Source organism: Genypterus blacodes, unplaced genomic scaffold (assembly GCF_046128005.1).
Source record: "Genypterus blacodes isolate CSIRO-AG114 ecotype Tasmania unplaced genomic scaffold, CSIRO-AGI_Gbla_v1 ptg000111l_1, whole genome shotgun sequence".
Lineage (NCBI taxonomy): Eukaryota > Metazoa > Chordata > Actinopteri > Ophidiiformes > Ophidiidae > Genypterus > Genypterus blacodes.
This window is the reverse complement of record NW_027466915.1, coordinates 3685592-3707215: the sequence shown is the minus strand read 5'-3', so window position 1 is coordinate 3707215 and position 21624 is coordinate 3685592. Positions and strand designations below refer to the sequence as shown.

The 21624-nt window shown below is 39.7% G+C and overlaps 1 protein-coding gene across 1 annotated transcript in view; it reads left to right on the top strand.

Moving 5' to 3' along the window:
• igsf9bb (immunoglobulin superfamily, member 9Bb) overlaps positions 1–21624 on the top strand; it is a 72232-nt gene that overhangs the window by 34646 nt on the left and 15962 nt on the right. The window contains exons 5-14 of the mRNA XM_076161372.1: positions 1030–1147; positions 8066–8207; positions 10732–10877; positions 14808–14950; positions 15098–15238; positions 15351–15467; positions 16028–16178; positions 17773–17896; positions 19490–19665; positions 20554–20780. Coding sequence (XP_076017487.1) covers positions 1030–1147; positions 8066–8207; positions 10732–10877; positions 14808–14950; positions 15098–15238; positions 15351–15467; positions 16028–16178; positions 17773–17896; positions 19490–19665; positions 20554–20780 — 1485 coding nt within the window. The remainder of the gene's footprint in view (positions 1–1029; positions 1148–8065; positions 8208–10731; positions 10878–14807; positions 14951–15097; positions 15239–15350; positions 15468–16027; positions 16179–17772; positions 17897–19489; positions 19666–20553; positions 20781–21624) is intronic.

Genomic DNA, 21624 nt, shown 5'->3' with positions numbered 1-21624 from the left:
AGCTGATCAATATTTGTTCCAATAGCAGTCAGTAAAGTAATGGTAATATTCTCCTGTTTCTGTTAATTGGGAAACAACACACTGTCACAGGATCTATGCAGGAAAAACCCACAAACCTTTTCACTTCCTGTATTTGACTTGGATTATTTTCAAGCTTGCTTTCAAACTAAAGTAAAACAAACCAAACCTGTGCACAATTGATATCTTACCTTGATACCTCTGTGTTGTGCACGCCTATGTCCAACGTCTGATTAAGAATCTCAAAACAAATTGAACTTTGTGGTGAAACAAACCCGGATTCAATTGAGCCAGACCAAAGGGGGGAGTCATTGTGAAAGCACCTTCAGAAAAACCCCCAAAGAAAATGACTCTGGCAAAATAGTTCATGTCAATACCAGAACTTCACATAGAATGAAAATTACAGCAGCTGAAAAATATTGGAAATTGGACAGTGGTGGTTGAGGAGGCAAGCAACACTATAGTGTGTGGGTTAAACACAAGCCCCAGGCTTTGAATATTGTTTTGTTGTGGATCATGTAACTGGTTAACTGAAAACAAAAGGATATAAATATGTAATTACAATCTGCCTTTACATCGTTTTAGGCATGCATTTAAGCAATTAAATTAAGAGCTTCAGCACCTGATTACAATATCCAGCTTACATGTACTGCATTTTCTATTCACTGAATTTTCATTATTTGCTTTTGGTATGAAATCTATTTTCTGTTTTTCCTCATTCACTTTAGTAACCACTCATACTTAAATCACACACTTAAATCTGGACTTTCTGTACTGTGAGTTAAGCAGATGTAACAGGGCCCAAGCACTGTGAAGACCCACAACCCATGACGTGCAGACATGTGGCCACCCAGAATAGCAAAGTGTAGTATCAGCATAGTAGAGGAACAGGAGGATCATAGCTGTTGAGTTCCAGTCTCTTCTATTTCTCTGCTTCTATATCTCAAGTCACAAAGCATCCACTTATGTAAGTATATTAGGAAATAAGTATGTTTGAATGTGTGTGTTTAGGTTTCTGATGGGAGTTTGATGGTGTTATCCATCACTCGGGAGGATCGTGGCGCGTACACATGTCGAGCCTTTAGCCCGCAGGGAGAGGCCATTCACACCACACGGCTGCTAGTACAAGGTAGGTCCTATGTATAGATGCTGCTGCTTTTTGTCCCAGGTTTCCTACAAGCTCCTTAGTAAAGTCAACTTTTGCTTACATTTTTTTACATCTGTGGAAGCATGTGTAAGCTACGATAATACTGCCATGTTCTCAAATTACACCCAAATGAACCACCATTTTTAACTGTTTAGGAAGGTATGAATGTACTATCAAAGTAACTGTATTATACCTGACTTGGATGGTCCTTAAGAGACAAAGACATGTCATTTGAATTTTCACTCAATTAAACATATTGCTTTAAATTCTCTCTCTTGATCTTATGACCGTATGTTTGTACAGTTCTTTGTTTGGGACACCAATTCCACAAAGGAGAGTAAATTGACAAAGATAAAGCGTGAGCCAATCACAACCTTGGGGGACTGGTCACCAAAATGGGACCATATTGAGATTGTGGGACGTCTACTGTACTCTATCCTGACAACTTAATTAATTCAAGTTACCTATATAGCTGTAGCAATAGCAGCAAGTAACCAACGTTAGCTATTTACACAGATATTATCTCATATTCTCAACATAACGTAAAATGCAAATAAAAACCAGAAAGCAGTGATTTAAAAAATCTCTTCCACCCATTCTGAAATTGAAAACAGTACTAAAACAAGATCATGTTTTAACTATTTAACGTTTTTGTAAAGATACACTGAATCTACATGTGATGCCTGTACATTCCATTCCAAAAGCGCCTACATATCGAGTGCATCCAACATGGACTGATACACTGTGGAAACGTGTAGTGTGCTTTTTGAAAATAATGGACATCCTGTTCTCAGAAACATGGAGGAAAAGGACCACACTATGGCTCCAGCAGGTTCAAAGGCCATGGGTGTGATGGTACCTATGTGGGTAACTGAAAAGTACAGATGCAATTTGGAGCAACATATGCTGTCATCCTTATGACATATTTGTTGGGGAGGTTTCTGCTTATTTTAGCAAGACAAAGCCATGCCACATTCTGCACATATGACAACAGCATGGGTTCATAGTAAAAGAAAGCAGGTGCTAGACTTCCCTGCCTGCAGTCCAGACCTGTCTACCAGAGAGTAGGCATTATGAAGCACAAAATGTGACAACGGAGACCCTGGACTGTTGAGGCAGCTGGAGTGTGGAAAACCAAATTCCATTTTCAAAACAATTAGTGATCTCAGTTGCCAGTGGTAAAAAGTAATCATGCCCACAACACAACCTTTTTGTAATGTGTTGCAGTCATCAAGTCAAGAATTTGTGTACATTTAAACTTGTACTAGAATGGAGTACTAGTAAATAGCCCTCTATTTAATTAAGTGTAGGTAAAAGAGAATTTCAGTTTTTAGTATTTATTTACATTTATCTTACACACTGTCTCAGCTCCTTTGGAATCAGGGGTTTCAGTTGTGACATTGGCTGTTTCACATCAGGCAGCCACTTTTTGATCAATAGTACTACATGTCAATAATATGAAGTACTCATTTTAAACATCGTAAAATAGTTTTTCTCAACTTTATGACCAATGGCAGCACCTTTGAGATGAAACACAAATGCAAAATTTAGCAGAAACAGAGCCTGGCCGAGCGACTTTTGGTACGATAGCATCATTACTCTGGGTTCGCAGTTACAAGAGGTCGATCTGGTCGCGTTGGTACAATTGGACAAAGTTAGTTTGGGGGTCTCCCGCATCTTTGTTTTTATACCAGAAACATTTAGGACTGAGTGGATCTTAAGAGATGTAGTTATACATTTGGGTAGTTTAATTCTTAGGGAAACCCATAGAGAGAAAACAAAAACAATCAAAGAGGATGTGGAGCGTCTGGCCTTCAGCTCTAATTGAAATGTCAGCTTCTGTAAGTAAAGCAATTTGTCATGAGTCCATTTGCCAAAAATCAAGACACATTTAGCAAATGAATCATTTATTGTCTGCAATGGTTCAACATCAATACACATCAGTGCTCAAACTCTGTGGTTTGTGTTCAGAAGTAACGGTGTATCTACATTGAAAGCACCTGCCTTATACTGTGGAGGTCAGCCTCATACCGCCAAAACAGCTCTGATACGTCAAGGCATGGACACCACAACATCCCTGAAGGTGTCCTGTGGTATCTGGCACGAAGACATTAGCAGCATATCCTTTAAGTCCTGTATGTTGCAGGCCCTCCATGATTTAGTCTTGTTCTCCCAGCACATCCAACAGATGCTTGATCGTTGCCAGTTCAGCAGTTGTCCTTGCTTGAACCACTTCTGGTAGGTACTGGCCGCTACATACAGGGAACACTCCACAAGTTATTCTGACCTAGTCCTCCAGCTTTCACTATTTGGCCTTTGTCAAAATGCCCATTTTTCTTGCTTCCAATACATCAAGTTGAAGAACTGACTGTTTACTTGCTGCCCAATATATCCCACCCCTTGATAGGTGCCATTTATAACAATAAAAAGATAATGAATGTAATTTATCTTAGTCACTTCAAAGAATGTAATCTTGTGGCTGATTGTAACTACAGCTTTGGATATAATACGCCTCACTAGAGACATCAAATGATCATGCAGCAAAGGTGCCATTCCGGTCAATTCATTTAAATATTGCTATTCCAGATGGCTGCATTCATGAGCTCTTTGGAACGGAAGGAAAACTTCATCTTTAAGTAATGCCAAGTGCACACTACAAGACTCTTTTATGTTTAAGTTTGCAACAAACTGCAACAAAAATGCCCAGATTGTTGCCAAATTGCTGTCACCAAGTCACTCCTAGTGTTCGCGCTGGAGAGAAATGTATGGTAGTTGAGATCTAGAATAGAATAGAATTGAACATGCGAATTACATGCTGTTTTTACTTTCACTCCTGAATAAAAAGTTGCGGCTGAGCTAGAGGGGTTGTTTGACCCACCCTGTATAATTTATGTGAGCTGCGGATTAATAGAGGCCCTCTTGGAAATCTGCTAAGCAGCAGATCAGTTAAGAGACCATGCTGCCAACAATTCTCAGGCTCTCAGCTGGCTCCAGATACACACACTCACATGCACACAGACACAGACACACACAGACACAGACAGACACACACACACACACACACACACACACACACACACACACACACACACACACACACACACACACACACACACACACACACACTCACTCACACTAACTACACCATGGTCCTGTCCAGGCCTGGTCCTGCTTGTCCAACTGAGGGACCTGGCAGATGGAAATGCTCTTCCTATTTAAAGATCAGTTGACTGGCCCCGGATCAGTGCTAACATATGGGCTGGCAGTGTATAGTAGTAACACTGGCTAAACTGTGTGTGTGTGTGTCTGTGTTTTGTGCGTGTTGGTGGTTTATTCTTGCACTGACTAAAGGCTTGAAAAAAAGTGGAAAAAATACAACGCTTCATCTTGTGATGTGTGATGTGTTTTTTGGTGACTGACATTAGAGGTTATATATGGGTTATGCTTCAGTATTTAATCATTTTTTATGTGAATTAGAAAAGGACAGATTTGGATTCACTCAGCAATTGTATTCCTTCCATTTTCCTTTTTTCTTTAACAAACATCCCTCCCCAACCCACCCACCCAATCTCATCCTAACCTTTAAAGTCTATATACATACAGGTTCTGATTCATTCCGTATAAGAAAATAAAGTACAGTAAGAAATAAAAAGAACAATCAAAAGTAGTTAATGCAGCAATTGTCCATTTTTGCCAATGTTGTATGCTGTTTTCATGCTTATAACTCTACATATACACAACAACTGCTCAAACATGTTCCACAATTTATCTTTATAAGTAAAAATAAATAGATTTTATGAGGCGTTTACTACAAAGTATCGCTCAGTGTCCTTGTGGTGTGTGAAACCTCTGCGAAATGGCTTTAATGTGAATTTTAATTAATACATTACTTGCACAGTGGCACATCACAAGACCTGCATCACTGCAGGCAAAGGCCGATCTCCGTGGATTTTCTCTCATATGGGAGTGTGGACCCAAATGCAATCTCAGATTCTTTTTTAACCAGCCTCAAAATGACGGTTAGACGGTGTTATGGCTGAAAAGAATGATGTTACTTGATGATGTAATTTAAATACCCACTTGTGTTTAGCACAGAGTGAGAGGCCTGTTGAATGCCTTATCAGAATGTATTTGTGGTTTTGCTGTTATTGCCCAGCTAGTAAAATATTCTTTAGCGGTAAATTAACATCAACTGCTATTCTTTGTTACAAGGTCAACTTCCTCAGTCAATACATGTTCAGATAGCAGTGGTCAATACCTTTATTATTACAAAACAACAACAACAGGCATAACGTTGTGGCTTTGTGTGTTTTTGGCATGGTGCGGGTCAGGGTTTTGATGTTTTAGTGATTATTTTCCTTTTTTTAATACTTTTTTCTGGTGTGTGTAGCAGGCACAGACTGGTACTGGGACAGTACATGAGAGTAAATATAAATCTGTATAATTATATCATTTTGACCTCATTTTCATTCCTCTCCTATTTAGGGGTGAGTGTTTGAAGTTGTGTGATAATAATCCACATCAAGTACAAAATCAAGTACTGCCTTCTACGTCTTCTAGAAACCATGAGACTTTATACCAGGTGGAGGGTGATGGGGAGTTAGAAGATTTATATTCTGCAACGAGCTAATAAAGATGCGTATGCCACTATAACAGCTTCTCTGGCAGCCAGAGTAGCATTTTCCTCTGGAACCCCAAGCAGTGTAATAAAGGGGCAGGGTTGCAAATCAATTTTAGAATATCTTTAAATGTTCTAAAAACAGAGACCCAGAAGTTGTTTAGTTTGGGACACAAACAGAACAATTGAGCCAAGCCTGCAGGGGTGTTATTGCAGAGGTCACATCTATTGTCAACATTCGTGTAGATCTTGGCTTTGCTGAAGTGTGTACAGTGCGGTACCGTAAATTGTATAAGCCTGAGGCACACACAGGATGTCGAAGTATATATCCTCTCCAAAGCTTCAGCCCACAACTCATCTGTAAGCTCGGTCCCCAACTCAGCTTCCCAAGATCATTGTGTTTTAATAAGAGTATGGGCATGCCCTCTCATAAGATGATCATATTGTGATAGAATTGTTGTGAAAACACCACTGGGTGCCTGTTGTAATCACATAACTCAACAAGTTCAACAAAATACAAAAGAAAATGAAGGCTTTGGAAGGGTTCAATAAAGAAAAATGTTACAAAAACAGGTTACTAGAAGAAGCTGTGCCAAGGCAGCTAGACTTTTGAGCTCAGGTAAAGAACAAAGGTGTCTCAGCAGAAAAAGCTTGTCTGTGGCATGGGTGTGGTGAACAGAACATGGCTTCAGTAGTACAATGCAAAGCACATGGCAACGGTATTTAGAGGTCACAGTGATTTTAGAGCATAAAGGCGGAGTCTATATGTGAAACCAGATCTCTTGGAACAAAAAGAAAAAGCAAAAGCCAGTGATTTCCCTATTCTTATATTATCTGTAATCAAAGAGTTGGATTAAAGCACATGGTGCTATTCCAACATTACTGACATGAAAACATACATCTTATTAATAATTAGATTAATATGATCTCCTATGAATAATTTGAATGGGTACAAAATAATTTACAATTACTTAAACACTTATGTGATTGGATGTATATGAATAAATCTCTACACGGGTCACCTGATATCTGTTCCTGTTATTACATAAAGTTGATAACAAAAATGTTTCAAATACAACATGAAAATATGGAGCTTCTCCTAAACACAAATGTGGTTACAGAACAGGGGTTGGTCAGACGAACATCTGTGTTCTCACTTTAAATTAACATTGATATTGATAAATTAAGACATTTGACTTGATATCAAAAGTAACATTAATTCTTACTTTGGATATCAAGTCAAATGTCTTGATTTCAACAGTGATTGTGCACTTCTGAATTCAGACATTCTGGACCTTTTTCTTTTCTGTGAGTTCAACAATTTCAGTATGTTTCTGAGCTTCACAACCCTGCTCTAATTGCACCTTCAAATGCTTATGGCAAAGTCTGGCTCAAAGTGCTGATGCCGCTGCTTTGAACTCCGGCCTCTTTATTTGATCAATGTCTTCATCATCAGTTTTCTCTTTTTGCCCCAGCGTTAACGGTCGAGTATCAGTGCTTCCTCTCTCTGTTCCTCACCTGAAATGTTGAGAGTTTCTGTAATTCTTACAGTATTAGACACGTTATAATGACACAAACTGGTCAAATCTTTTCATCCAGCACTTTGCTGTAGTATATTCTATTTTGGGTGACATTGCAATACACACTCACTCATAATAGTGTCAAGTGGCACTCCCAGCTAAATCCAACCACCTGGTGTGCACTAAGTAGGCAGAAGCAAATGATGGAGCTGCAGCTGCTTTCAGCTGTCAGAGTAAACTCATTAGTTTGTCGTGGCTATGGTTATTGCTCAGAAAATAATGCCAAATGAATGGAATGTCTTTGTAAGTACAGTCAAACAAAATAAATGTATGTGTGCAAGGAGGATAATCCATATGGTATATCAGGGCTCACTCAATAATGTCCCATAATCCTATAGTGAGTGCAGATATGAGATATGGCTCTGAGGTCTGTAATGCCACTGTAGAGGAAGCTGTGAATGTTGTCTGTCCCCTTCAAAGTGGATATAGCATGTTTTAATCTGCACTATAGGTCAACTAATTCCTGTGTTGTGTCTGCCAGTGGATTTGATGTGGGTTAGTGGGTGGGAGGCTTCCTGCTGAGCTGGTGATATCCCACAGAAGTCCTTATCAGTCTTTCTTTCCTTGATTAAAGATATCAGTGTCACTCGGATTCATTCATTGGGATCTCACTGTATTTCTTTACACAATGTCACCCTTGTGTAATGTGCCAACGTGTTAAATGTGGGTTTTTGTATGTCCATTTTGTGTGTCTTCTGCCAGGCCCTCCGTTCATTGTGTCACCACCAGAGAACATCACGGTGAACATCTCGCAGGACGCCTTCTTCACCTGCCAGGCAGAGGCATACCCACGCAACCTGACCTACACCTGGTTCTGGGAGGAGGACAACGTCTTCTTCAAGAAGTAAAGTTATGATCGGGTTCATTATTGTCCACCACATCATCTCACTTGTCTGCACCAATTGTTCAAAACTTTCCAGGTCTTGTGCTTTTGTTCCTGTAGTGATATTTATTTGGGATTTGCAGTATCGTTGATTAACCCTTTGAAAGCTCATCTGGTTGTTTGTAGGGTTTGTGTATAGCATGCTAAAATACTTTGTGTTATTCATATTGCTGTGGTGAAGTACAACTGCCCGAGCTTCGGTGCTGATGTTGCCTGAAGTGCAACATCCAAGCATCAAACAAGGTGATGATGCATCTGCATGAAGTCTCTTGTCTATGTTGTGAGTGGCAAATGTGGAAAAATACACCACAGTGTTAAACACAGACCTGATCATTATTTATAATATGTCGTTCTGTTTAGTTTTTTTTAACTGGTTAGATACAAAGCTTCAGTATAATGAAGTGTCAGACAGACTCTATGGCTCAAATGATATTCCTATGTTTGAAGTAAGTAAGCCTTGAAGTAGAAAGCATAAAGCTCATTGCATACTATGAATCTTCAGAAATGTCAGCATACACATCTCCCTCCATCACCACAAGCCATGCCATTTCAGCTTTTCATGGTTAAAGGCTTTTCGGACAGACACGACGCACTTGTCCATTTTACTTTTCCTCCAAAATGCCCCATAGCCATGAAAGCTTGGAGTTGTTTGGTGTGTGATGCACATTCGCAGTACTTCAAATTAAATCAGTTGCTGCCTCAATACATTTGTTCTGGATTCTGAGTTCTGCAGGGTAGACATGCATGAATCTGGCTCAAATGCACATGTGCTATATACTGTAAATGAAAAAGGCAGCTTTTCTCTTTTTACAAGTGTTGCATTGCAATAAGCAAGCTAAATATAGTAACTCATCTTTATAGCCTACGGTAACCGTCACCATGACAAAGTCCAGATATTGAAATGTCGATTTTGATCTCGAAATTGTTCAACAGTTAAGATGTTTCATTTGAAAACCTCCACATGACCTGTTCACAATCTCAACCTCCTCAATCAATGTCTACCTCTTGACACAAGTAAGGTTTGCAATCTGTGAGCTGTCAATGTTCATATAATGTCCTGTTAAATATTCTTTTTTGAATGCAGTCTGGTTTGAGCCTTCATTATAATTTTGGGAATTGGGTTGAATAGGAAAATGTTAATATGCATTTGAGGCAGTTCAAGATAAGATTTTCTTTTTTAATGATGCGATTATATTTGTTTGAAGAAGAGAATCAGATATAGATATATTGGGTGTTCAAGGCTAGTCTCACTGTTAACAGACCCTCTCCTGAACAGATAAAAGGACTTAGTGTCCTCACAGTCTACAGCTACTGATGCTACTGTGGCAAAAGATGCTGCCCTGGCTGGAGTCCTGTACATCTGGTGGCTGCATCATCACATCTTATGAGTTCCATTAGTATGATCAGACAGATACATGTTCCTAGTTATGTCAGGCCAGCAGACCAAAACAACTGACTCTGTGGCACTCGTCTCTTGTAGGAGGGTGACCCACCAGATGCACATTCTTCCAGCTCAGTAATCACCTCTGAGTGGAGGTGGTGCACACAAACTACTGACATCCTGCACTTGTGAATCAGTTCACCACAATATGCCCATGGAGGATCAAATGACATAAAGCTCAGGCACTTAGTAATGCCTCTAAATTTTATTCAAAGTTGCCCACAGAGACAGTTGATCAGCTTGGCAATCATCAGCTCGGCTCCGTTTGACCTGCAGCTACAGCTCTTCAGTCGTTCATACAGTCTGCACAACTGGTTAATGAGATTTTTTTTCTTGGTTAAAATGTACACGCTTAAATGTCAACTGCCCTTTCTCTGTATTGACAACAGAAACATTGAAGAAGATTCCCTTTATGAGGCATCACCAAATCACCCATTCAATCTCCAACAGAGATGAATCTCTCTTAACCTTCCTTTACATCACCATTGTACATCGGTGATCAAGGCGGCAGTGTAAAGGAATGTGGGATAAATTTTGCTTTGATTACTGCAGGGCTGGTGCAGTGCTCATTGCATCTGTCATATTTCAAATAACAAAAAATGTGTGTGAAGCACAACTACAGGTAGAGCTATGTGGAAGACATGAGAATCACAGCCTTTCAATTTGATCAATTTTGACCATAACCAATTGGTTCACCGCTACACAAATCTGACATGACATGAAACAACCTGACAACTACAGAAAGGACAATATTTCATCACGTCATTTATAATTTACACATATTCACATGAGAATATTAATACCTATGAACCTCGTGTGATTTGTAATAATCATATATCACCTGTTAACTTAATCCTGAATTTCAATTCCTGTGTTTCGTGTGGGTAGAAATGAATATTCGTAAGTAATTCATGTCAAGCTATGACACAGACTCCCTGGGGCAGACTCGACTCTCCGAAGCTAGATTCATGTTAAAGATAACAGATTCCATTTGACCCTATTGAATTCCAATATCAACATTGCTCCTCTCTCTTTTTTTGACAGTGACCTAAAGCGCAGAGTCAGTATTCTCATCGATGGATCCCTCATCATTGCCCAAGTAAAGCCTGAGGATGCTGGGAAATACACTTGCGCTCCAAGCAACAGCCTAGGTCGGCCTCCAAATGCATCTGCCTACCTAACAGTGCAATGTAAGTGTCCCAGTGGTCAAAAGAAACCCAGTACTCCCTCTCTGCTTAGCCTTGATGAGCAAATCAGTTGACAAATATTTGTCTCCTAAGGCTCAGCCAGCCCATCTTTTCAATCTGTTAATCTATACTGGGAATGAAATGTTTTTTGGATTGTTGCACTAATTTTCATCCCGGCTTCGTTGGTTCCTGTGTCTCAGGACAGACAGCATATTTGGCCTTCTTCCGACTCAGGGTGACAGCAGCAGACATTACTTTATACCTTGCAGTGTTTATAAAAAATCCATAAACTCCATCTACTTTTCATGTAGCTTTGTAGATATTTCCTTACACTTTTTTTTTGATTTGATCTCATGTGACAGAGCCTGCCACATTACATTCAAAAAGCTGGATTATTGTTCAAAGACGCGAACATATTATATTTAGGTTTACATGGTTACATACCACACATGTGCACCAGAAATGTGAAGAAAGGCACAGATGCATCGTTACTTCCTCCTGCACACATTTTCATGTATTCCCACAGTCTAAATCATTTAATGGCAAGAATTTGAAGTAAGGTGCACATAAAACAATATCTCCATGTTTCCTTTGTCTGCCTGTTTTTGTCAAGGTCAAAACTGTTTCTGGCATGTGCCTGTGACCAATCAAACCATATTTAAGTGGTGGGGACGAAATTTTCACAGGGTCCAATATCTGATGCTGCCCTTCTGAATGTGTATCAGTCTGTTCCCTCTCACTTGATTACTTTCCCATTTTCTAGCTACTTCCTATTAGGGATGAGAGACATACAAATCGTGAACCGTCAGGTTAATTTCCAAACGGATCTCCCTGCCTATCAGTCATCTATAGACCTGTGTTTTCGGAAAAATACATGGAAAATACATTCAGTAGATCCTCTGTACTACTAATACTACCTCAAACTAACCCATTGGCTCTTTGAGATCCATTTTCCAATTCTCATATGTTTCTATTATGTTCTATTATTCTCTCTCCATTTCTCTCTCTCTCTGTGTCTCACTCTCTCCCCTTTCTCTCTATACTTCTCGCTCTCCGTCTTTCTGTCTGTCTCTCTCTCCCCTTTCTCTCTCCATTTCCCATTCGTGCTTATTTATGTATATGTATGCATAGCAACTGAAAAATCTTTGTCTCTGTTTTTATCATCACCTTCCTGTTCCCTCCCCCAATAAAACTCACTCACTCAGCTCATCAGTCACTCCCGGCTCCACCTACAGCTAGTGTTATAGTAGCACTTTTGAAAAGCAACTGGGGCGTATTGGAAAGAATAGAAAGAGAGAGAGACAGAGAGAGAAATCTCAACCTTGCCTACCAACCACTGGCAGTAGTCAAGGCTACAGTCTTTTTGCTTTCCCTGACTCTCCTTCCTTTTTCGCTGCCTGTGCTTTAGATTGCATCGCGTGTGTGTATGTCTGTGTGCATGACAGAGGCAGGCAACACGTCTCGTGAGTGAGGGAGGGAGAAGAGAAAGAGGGGCGATTACATCATTGCTATAAGAGTATGCACTTTTCCCTGTCAGACTGCAGAGGGCTCTCTCTCTTTCTCTTTTTCTCTCCCCCCTCTGTATGTCTGTTCTTTCTGCCCTTATTTCCATCTCTTTAAATAATTTCCCTCTCCTCTCTATATGCCCTTTTCTCTCCCTCTTCTCTGATTGATTTTTCTCTTTTTCAGTATTGGCAGATTTTGTTCAAAATCTCTCTCTCTCTCTCTCTGTCTCTCTCTGTCTCTCTCTCTCTCTCTCACTCTCTCTCTCTCTCTCTCTCTCTCTCTCTCTCTCTCTCTCTCTCCGTCTCCCTGTCTCCCTTACTCCCTCCCTCTGTGTGGCTCCTTTTATCCCTGAAGGGTATGCCAGTTGAATAACGTCCCTTGAACATCTTGCAGTGGGAACCAGCAGGTTGTGAGCAATAATGCAGTCTGAGAGCTATATTTAGAAACTTGGCTGATATTCTCATCTCTGGTGCTGGTGGTCCTCTGGGGTCTTTGTGGTGGTTAGGACTTCCTAGGACAGCACTTGTGTAGTACAAAGTTGTGCTGGCAATTGTGCGGTCGATCGATCTCTCTCTCTTTCAATCCCTCTCTCTCTCTGTCACACACTCATTCACTCAGTGCGGCGCTCACTCTCTCTCTTTTGCTCTACCTCACCTACAGCTCTTCTTTTCCTCTCCTCTGCTTTGTAAAGGGAGACAAATGCCTTTTAGCAGTTTAATTGTGCTCCTGAACACATCGTCTGATATTCTTCCCTCTGCCTCCTCTCTGCTACGTTTGCTCCTCTCTACCTTACGTCATCCACCTCTCTCTCTCTCTCTCTCTCTCTCTCTCTCTCTCTCTCTCTCCCCCTCTCTCTCAGCCTCATTCGCCCTTCTTCTATCTCTGTTCTATTCTCCTCCTCTTATCACCCACTGCCTACTTTGAGGCTCTCTTTCGTTTGACCTCATTTAGAAACCAAACTGTACTCACCTTCTTCATCATTTAGAATTTACATTTTAGCATCTTTTCCACCAAATTTGCTTCTTCTTCTTGTGTGCATATCTTGCATGTAAGGGTTCCCAGCGATTTGACAAAAAGAGACAATATAAAACAATATCCATTAACATCAGTCAAACTCCTCTGAGCTGATTTGATTACTGACAGAGGGTGAGGCAGATGGAGCACGATATAATTTGTCATAGTTTATGTCAACCACAACAGTTTTCCATTGTGTTTGCATACTACAGTTTAATTAATAGGATATACAGTAACAGTAGATTTTCCCATATGTTTACATCCTTGGATTTTTAATTGGATTCCGTCCATCATTCTATAAATGGGAGGATCTTTGAAGTTGTATTAAATTGTATAACTGACACAGACTCTGTATCTGGGATTACTTCTATTGGATTATACTAATGAAATGAAACCTTGTGTTTCCTGAGAGCCTTGCACAGTCTACTTGTAATTATAGCAAAATGTTGAGTAAGCCCTCTATATGGAAGGAATTAATAGGTTTCTGTTGTTCACATACATGACATACATGACTCGATTAATCATTTTAAAAGAGGAAGTACACAAGGTCAGGAAATACATGTGGAGAATACTTTGGCTGGTTTTAAACCAACAATTTTGAACATGATTGAGTAAACTGGAGTACTAACACTGTTTCTTCATATTATCGGAAATCTTTATATATTACTGTAATCAGATTAGAATCTAAACCAAGCTTTAGTCTGTAGGTGAAAGACTAAGAGTATTATTTTTTTCTTTCTTTCCTGGTGGTGCTATGTTGTTGTGCATGTTTTGTTTTATTCAGCCATGCATATGAATGCAGATTAAGATAACTGAACATGTTCTAACTGCATTCATCTCCTGTATTGTATTGTTTATCGTGTGGAATACTACAGAAGTACAAGAAACTGAATCTAAATGTGACTGTAGTTTCAAAAACACCTACAGCTACAGTAGGTATGAGATCAGGTTTTAGTAGGATAATACTTAAACACTACTTTATCTGTATATTTGGTAGACTTGTATTATTTCTGTCAGACCCCAGCCCAAAGTTCTGCTCTGTTTTGATTTGGAGATTCTGGCCAAACACTTCCTCACTAGCTGTATACTAGCTGTATATGTGCCCTTTATTAGGAACACCATAGAAATTATATATAGTGTATACTCCCTGCTGTATTATGTAATATAAATGAATCAGATGATTCAATGAATAAGATATGCATGAAAGTTCAGTGCTTAGTGGAATACACTTCATGAACAAACACACTCACACCCAACTTCACACTTTTTTAATGATCAGCCTGCTTCTCATTTCCTGTGATTTTCCTAGCTTTATTTTGCCTTTTTCCTGTCATTTCAATCGCAAGGCACCAGATTTCACATATAAGCAGATGTTTTGCCATTGGGGTATTCAGTGTCCATGTCTCTGCCTAGACCCTGCCCGTGTGGTAAACATGCCACCCGCTATCTATGTGGCCATTGGTCTGCCTGGCTTCATCCGCTGTCCTGTCGATGCCAATCCCCCTGTAACACTGGTCAAGTGGAAGAAAGATGGCCTCCCTCTTCGGATAGATAAGGTGAGCCAGTGCAATGTTGCAGCTTTTTGTTTGAGTTTGGTGCAGATGAAACCATTTGCACTTACAAATGAACTGAAATCATTACTATTTTTGAATGGACAATGATATCTAACAGGTTAACTGGACAGTAATATCCTTTACCCACAGTACCCAGGTTGGAGCCAAATGGATGACGGGAGCATCCGTGTGGCGGAGGTGACGGAGGACTCTCTGGGCACCTACACCTGCATGCCTTACAATGCCCTGGGTTCCATGGGATGGTCCACTCCCGCTCCCCTGGTGCTAAAGGTACATTTTACAAACAATACAAGGCGTGATCATTGTGGGTTTCAGATAATCTGAACTGAGCGGATCAGTGGTTTGCATCCAGCTCATCACATTTCCACTTCATCTTTGGTAGGACCCTCCCAAATTCTCAGTGGTTCCTGGAGGGGAGTACAGGCAGGAGTCTGGGAGAGAGCTGGTCATCCCTTGTGAGGCAGAAGGAGACCCGTTTCCCAACATCACATGGAGGAAGGTAGGACGCACTACACACACCACACTCTCCCTGCCTTGTCAGTTTGCAGGCTAATCTCTGTATCAATGTTACATAGGTAATCATTATTTAGTTTTGAATAACCACATTTTCTGCCAATTTTGTTTCTACATGCACATCATTTCTACCTTTTCTACATTCTGTGTTTTCAGTTGTTGTTGTCGACTGAGGAATTCCTGAAATATGTGGCAAAAATGTGTACTCGGTTTTGGATTACCTTAGATACTGTACTGCCATTTTCAATCACATTTTAATAAGGCCTATAAAATATGCAATCACAGGAATATATTAGACCAATCAATAGTTTGATTATGAGACATCTTTAATTCTCTCTTGAGAATATCTGTGTATAATTTCATACTTAAGTTAGTTTATTAACTATAAATAAATGTTATTGCTAACATTACATTTTGTGCTCTCTCTCTCTCTCTCTCTCTCTCTCTCTCTCTCTCTCTCTCTCTTGTTCTCTCTCTCTCTCTTGTTCGCTCTCTCTCTCTCTCACACAATGTCACTCCATCTTTCCACTTTCGGGCGGACTGAAGGTAGGGAAGCCCAGTAAAAGCAAGCACAATGTTCTGCCCCGAGGCAGCTTACAGTTCAAGTCACTCACAAAGGAGGACCACGGGGAGTGGGAGTGTGTCGCCACCAATGTTGCCACGAGCATCACTGCCAGCACGCATGTCCAAGTTATAGGTACTCAACTTTTACATGCATAAATACATGTACAAACATACGAAACCCAATGCCATGTGCTCTCAATATGCTGTGAGGAAAAACATACCGTGAGAGATGAGACATTATTTTGCCTATATGCAGTATGTTCAACACTTCAGTCGCTAGTGAAAGATGACAGATAGCCACACACAAAATAAATAATGCTTTGTTAATTCTGTCTGATAGGTATTGATTAAGACCTGATTGATATTTTTGAGGCTGTTCGTTCTAAGTTGTGTATGACTAACTCTGACTGTATAGACTTGCAAATTGCTGAGTCATTAAACCCAGGGAGAGAAATTAATTTCCCTCGGGATAATAAACTTTTATCTTTTATTCTTTATTCTTTTATCTTATCTTAAATATTGAAAATTGGGCTAAGCTCAAATAAGATAAGCTGTGTGTGTAGTGCAATAATGATGCACATTGAATGGGTGATTATTATTATACTGTATATTATTATCTTTAGTTTATGTTATAATTGTGGGTTGATTAAGATTGTTTCATCCCCACAGAACCTTATTAACTGTTAAATACCTCCTTCTTTTCTAATGCACCAAATATTGTCTCAGGCTGAATGTGTGGAAAATGTTTACTAACTAAAACGCCATTCTTTCTCATCTTAATTCTAATCCTGTTCTCTTTGAGCTCCACCATGGTTTTTTGTGAAAATCATTCCACTAGCATGGCTTTGCTTTACCTAAGTGATTGCCTGTACTGTTTGTTTAGACTTTTCAATTGCATTTGCCACTGTGAGTCATGATATTTTATTGAGTAAATTACAGAAATAAGGGTTCCATAATTTTGCCAGTGCAAGCCAAACAACAATGCACTTTGACACTGTGTTGTGCCAGTGTTTCATTCTTTGGCTGTTAGGATTTCTCATTTATATAAATCTATTTGATATGTCTAATACATTCTCCTGTAAAGTATACTTATTCTAGTTTATGCATATGCAGAATGATTGACATAACATTTCATTCCACAAAGTCAGACTTTTATTCCATATTTATCACCTTTACATCCTATATATTCCAAGTTTCATTCCATATATTCAGAGTTTTAGTACATACATTTAAAAGTGTTTTGTTCCATGTGAGTTTCATGTTCACGAGTATAGGAACACAAACAAAAGTCTTGTTGACGCTGTTTCCTCACCCTTAATGTTACACTACAATCCAGAGTGAGCTGGAAGCTTTTGCACACAAGGAATGGCCTAACATTCCAATAGAGAGGTGTGAGAAGCTTGTGAACAGTTACCAGAAACGTTTACTGGAGGTTATAAACGGTGACGGATGCTCAACGAGATTTGTGGAGACAATGTGTTTTCTGTCTCAATAATAAGTAAACTCAACTTTATGTTCTCAATAACACTTAAATGTGCATTCATAAACTTTCTTTGACTCTCTCTCTTTTCTCTGACAAAAGGCCTTACTTTATTCATATCTTCAGAGGGTCTTGCAATTAAAGGGGGTGAAATATTATTGATTTTAATGCTTTCTTCATGTTTTTTAACTAAAAATACCTTTATATTCCTTTGTAACAGCCCCTTTGCTGTTTTCTCTCTCTGCAGGCACAAGCCCCCATGCCCCCACCAGCGTCCATGTGATAGCATCTGCCACCTGGGCAAATGTGTCCTGGGACACAGGCTATGATGGAGGCTTCCAACAGACATTCTCAGTCTGGTACGGCCATGTGTGAGTCATCCCAGCATGCTTTGCTTCCTGCTTTTTCTTCTTACTGTACTTCTTCTGTTATTTCTAAATATGTCTTTTCTAGGGTTGTGTTCAGAACAGTTGTGAAACCTAGAGATGGAAATACGTGGAGATCAGATCTGAGTGAGTTTTTATCTCTAATCTTGGAATTTTTGAGGGACCAACCAAAAACATGTGCAACTATACTGAACATGACCCAAAGTTCTCTGTCCTGCTGCCGCTGCTTCGTTGCTGCTGCCTAAATGGGGGAAAGACCTGGGTTGAAATATTTGACATTTTCAGTGTTTCTGAAAGTTAGTTAGTTATTTACAAGTTGAAGACCAATACTTGATGACCACACAACACAGGTTAAATTGTATAGATGTCAAATTTCTAACAGGGCAAAAATTACTGTTTCAACCCAGATCTGCAAGGGAGATATCTGCAACTTGGTTGATGGGTGTATGTGAACTAATAAGGTAACTTTGAAGCTGCAGAAGACATTTGTCACTATAATTTCAAAAAGAAGAATTTATTCAAAAGGTTTTAAGGTTTTTGTGACACGTGTTCCAAAAGACAGTGTCAAAACAACCTTAATATACTCACTAACACACCAAATGAGTAGCATACTGTCAAGCTATCAAAATAGGAGCCCATCAAATTCCATGCACTGTATAAATTAAGCTGGTTGAGTATGATGCTATATAGTCACAGAAACTCTACAAGTTAAAGATGCAAGAACTGCTCCACTAACTAAGGCAAGAAGCAGTATGTAGATTCTGAACATGTAACATTGATAGCCACATCTGCTGTCAGTAGAGTCACAAACAGCTGGTCCTGAAAGGGACAGAGGACACATTTATTTGGAAGTTTTTAGATAGGATACATTTTGTTGTTTAGCAAAACAAAACTCTTGCCTAATTTATCTTTGTGTTTCATCAATGTTGCACTTACTAATGTAACATATCCAGCATTGGCAGATTTGTCATCACAGTGAGATAAATAATTCTCAAGTAGCTTAACTGGACCCTTTCAGAGACCTACAGTCCAGTCGATAGTGAAATCATGACCATATGAGAAAGACATATGATGCTACTCATTCCCTCTACTATATTCCTGAGAGTAATAATGTAAACGTTACAAGACAGGTGTATTCCCTGGAATTGCAGCTCTTACATGCTTATGTACAGTTTTATGCTTTAAGTGTTGCGGTGCAGCCAGTTAACGCTGAGTGTGTGGCATGGGCAAACTGCAAAGCTGAACGCAGCATGGGCTTATTACCATCACGTGAAAAACATGTTGTGAATGAAGTACATTGCCACAATTTGATTGTAGAACATTTTATAATGAAGAAATTTGGAGCAAATATGTAAGTGAGTAAGTATGTAAGTGCACATGTGTGTGATAATGCTGCTGAATTTGATGTAAAGGTAAGACATACTGTGTATCCTGTATCATCTGTCCTGGCAACATACATAGTTAAGACTTTACGGAAAACTCACACAAACAAGTCAAGCCATTCCCTTCTTTACCACCTCTGTAGTTCATTTTGCAATCCTGTCTGTCCACTCGTCTCTCAACTGGACTGCTCTACAGGCTAAAAAGGGAGCATTTAGGTCCGCATGACTGGCTTTCCATACCTGTGCCTGGAGGCCAAGAATGGTTGGTGATCCCCAGCTTGGAGCCAGAGACAGTATACCAGTTCAGTGTCCTGGCCCAAAACAAGCTTGGCACAGGCCCCTTCAGCGAGGTTGTCACTGTGAACACACTAGGTGAGTACACTCACTACAGCCAGGGCAGCATTGCAGCTTGAACAAGGACAAGTACTATAGTAGAGCAATCATTTAACAGGAGTCAGTCTGTAAATGAAGTCAGAAGTATGAAATTAACGTTTCTTACCTCAGCACTGAAAAATCCAACACCCTGAGTGGTGGGTGGTGGTGGGGTGTGTGCGTGTCGCGTGATGTTTCACAGCCTGTACACCAACTGCACCTCTGCTTTCCAAAGCACGAGTCAGCCTGATGTTTCACAGGCCTCTCAGATCTACCAATGTTAAGTCTCAAAGAACCAGGAAATAATTTCTTTGCATCTAGGAAAACGTCTCTTCAAAAGGACATTTTATGTTATATGTGTAGATAATAATAGTAGCACAATCTACAGACTGTCCATGGTAAGTCACTGTTGTATTGTGTTCTTGCTGATTATTAATTACAATTAATTTGCAAGACAGATATACTAGTAACCCGTGACGCCTTCAGGAATGATTTGAATAGTTAACCTTTACATTAAATTACATTAAAGTCCTTTTTTTCATTGTGCATTCTCAGTAATATTGATCAGATTAATTCTCTACTAATTGAAATAATCTAAAGAAATAAACAAAACACAAATAAGATTGAGTTAGATTTTTTTAACTTTTGCCAAGTAACATTTATTTTATATTTTTTTTCCCTATGCACATACTGGACCCCTCAACAATGTTTCTGCCAAGTTTGGAGGCGATTGGAGGAATGCTTGTTGCAACTCCATATAAACAACAAACGAACACACAAGCGCTCTGCAATTTTAGTAGTATAAGATTCAATTAACTGGAATCATGTGGTAGTAGGTAGTAGACTGAACTATTACCAACCTGTCTCTCCGTCTTTGCTTTCCTCCAGTATTTCCTATAAGTACCCCTGAACCATTGGTGCTGCTTACCCCACCACGGTGCCTCACAGCCAATCGCACGCAACAGGGAGTCCTGCTCACCTGGATCCCACCTGCCAATCACACAGCACCTATCCAGCATTATGTCATGGAGTTTCGCCTGGGGGAGCGATGGGAGGTCTTGGACGACAGCATTCCTGCTGGGGAGACGGAGCTGCTTGCCAGAGACCTTCTTCAGGTAACACACAGGGCAGAGTTGGTTAAGTCTGGTTAAGACAGGTAAATGAGTTGTTCCAGGCTAAATAGCTACCAGTGAGGCTGTGGAGAGCAAATGCACATTTAATATGTAGAATAGACTATTCACCACTCAAGATACAGACATAAATCATGGATGCAAGATGAGGCATTGTGTTCCCACTAGAGGTCCAGCCATTACCCAATGTCACTATTAACTTCTTTATGCCATGTCCTTCTAACCTCAATCATTTAATAAGCTACACTATCAAAAAATATTCTATGCTCTTGAATTTAGCCTTCTATACTCACTAACATTGCCTTAATTTAAGATCATTTTGTACGAATGAAAACTAAGCAAGGGGCAGCTGAAAATGAGTCGATTAATTTGTATTGTGATTAACCATAAAAATGTTCTTAAAATACTTAAATTGGAACAAAGAGCAGAGTTGGGCCTTTGAATAATATAACCCACCATCTACAAAGCAGAAATAAGAATATTCTTACATCTATCCGTTGCTTTAATGTGTAACATGGAAGGGTTATCTCCATATTCAGGGGTTATTTAGTGCAAACCAAAGTGGGTACCATCAGTGTTCAATGGGTGAATGTGCTTTAGATAGAAGTGCTAAATAAGTACAGTCCATTTACCTTTGACTTCAGGGGTCTTCCCCGTTTTTCAGGCCAAGGACCCCCAAACTGATGGAGAGATGGAGCAGGGACCCCCTACTATATATATTGTAAAAAAAAACATTTTATATCAAACTGGGCCTAGTGCCTTGTATAAACATAGATTTTCTCATCAATGTCTGTTGACCTTGGAGGTTATTTGAGACTAGTTTGGAAGT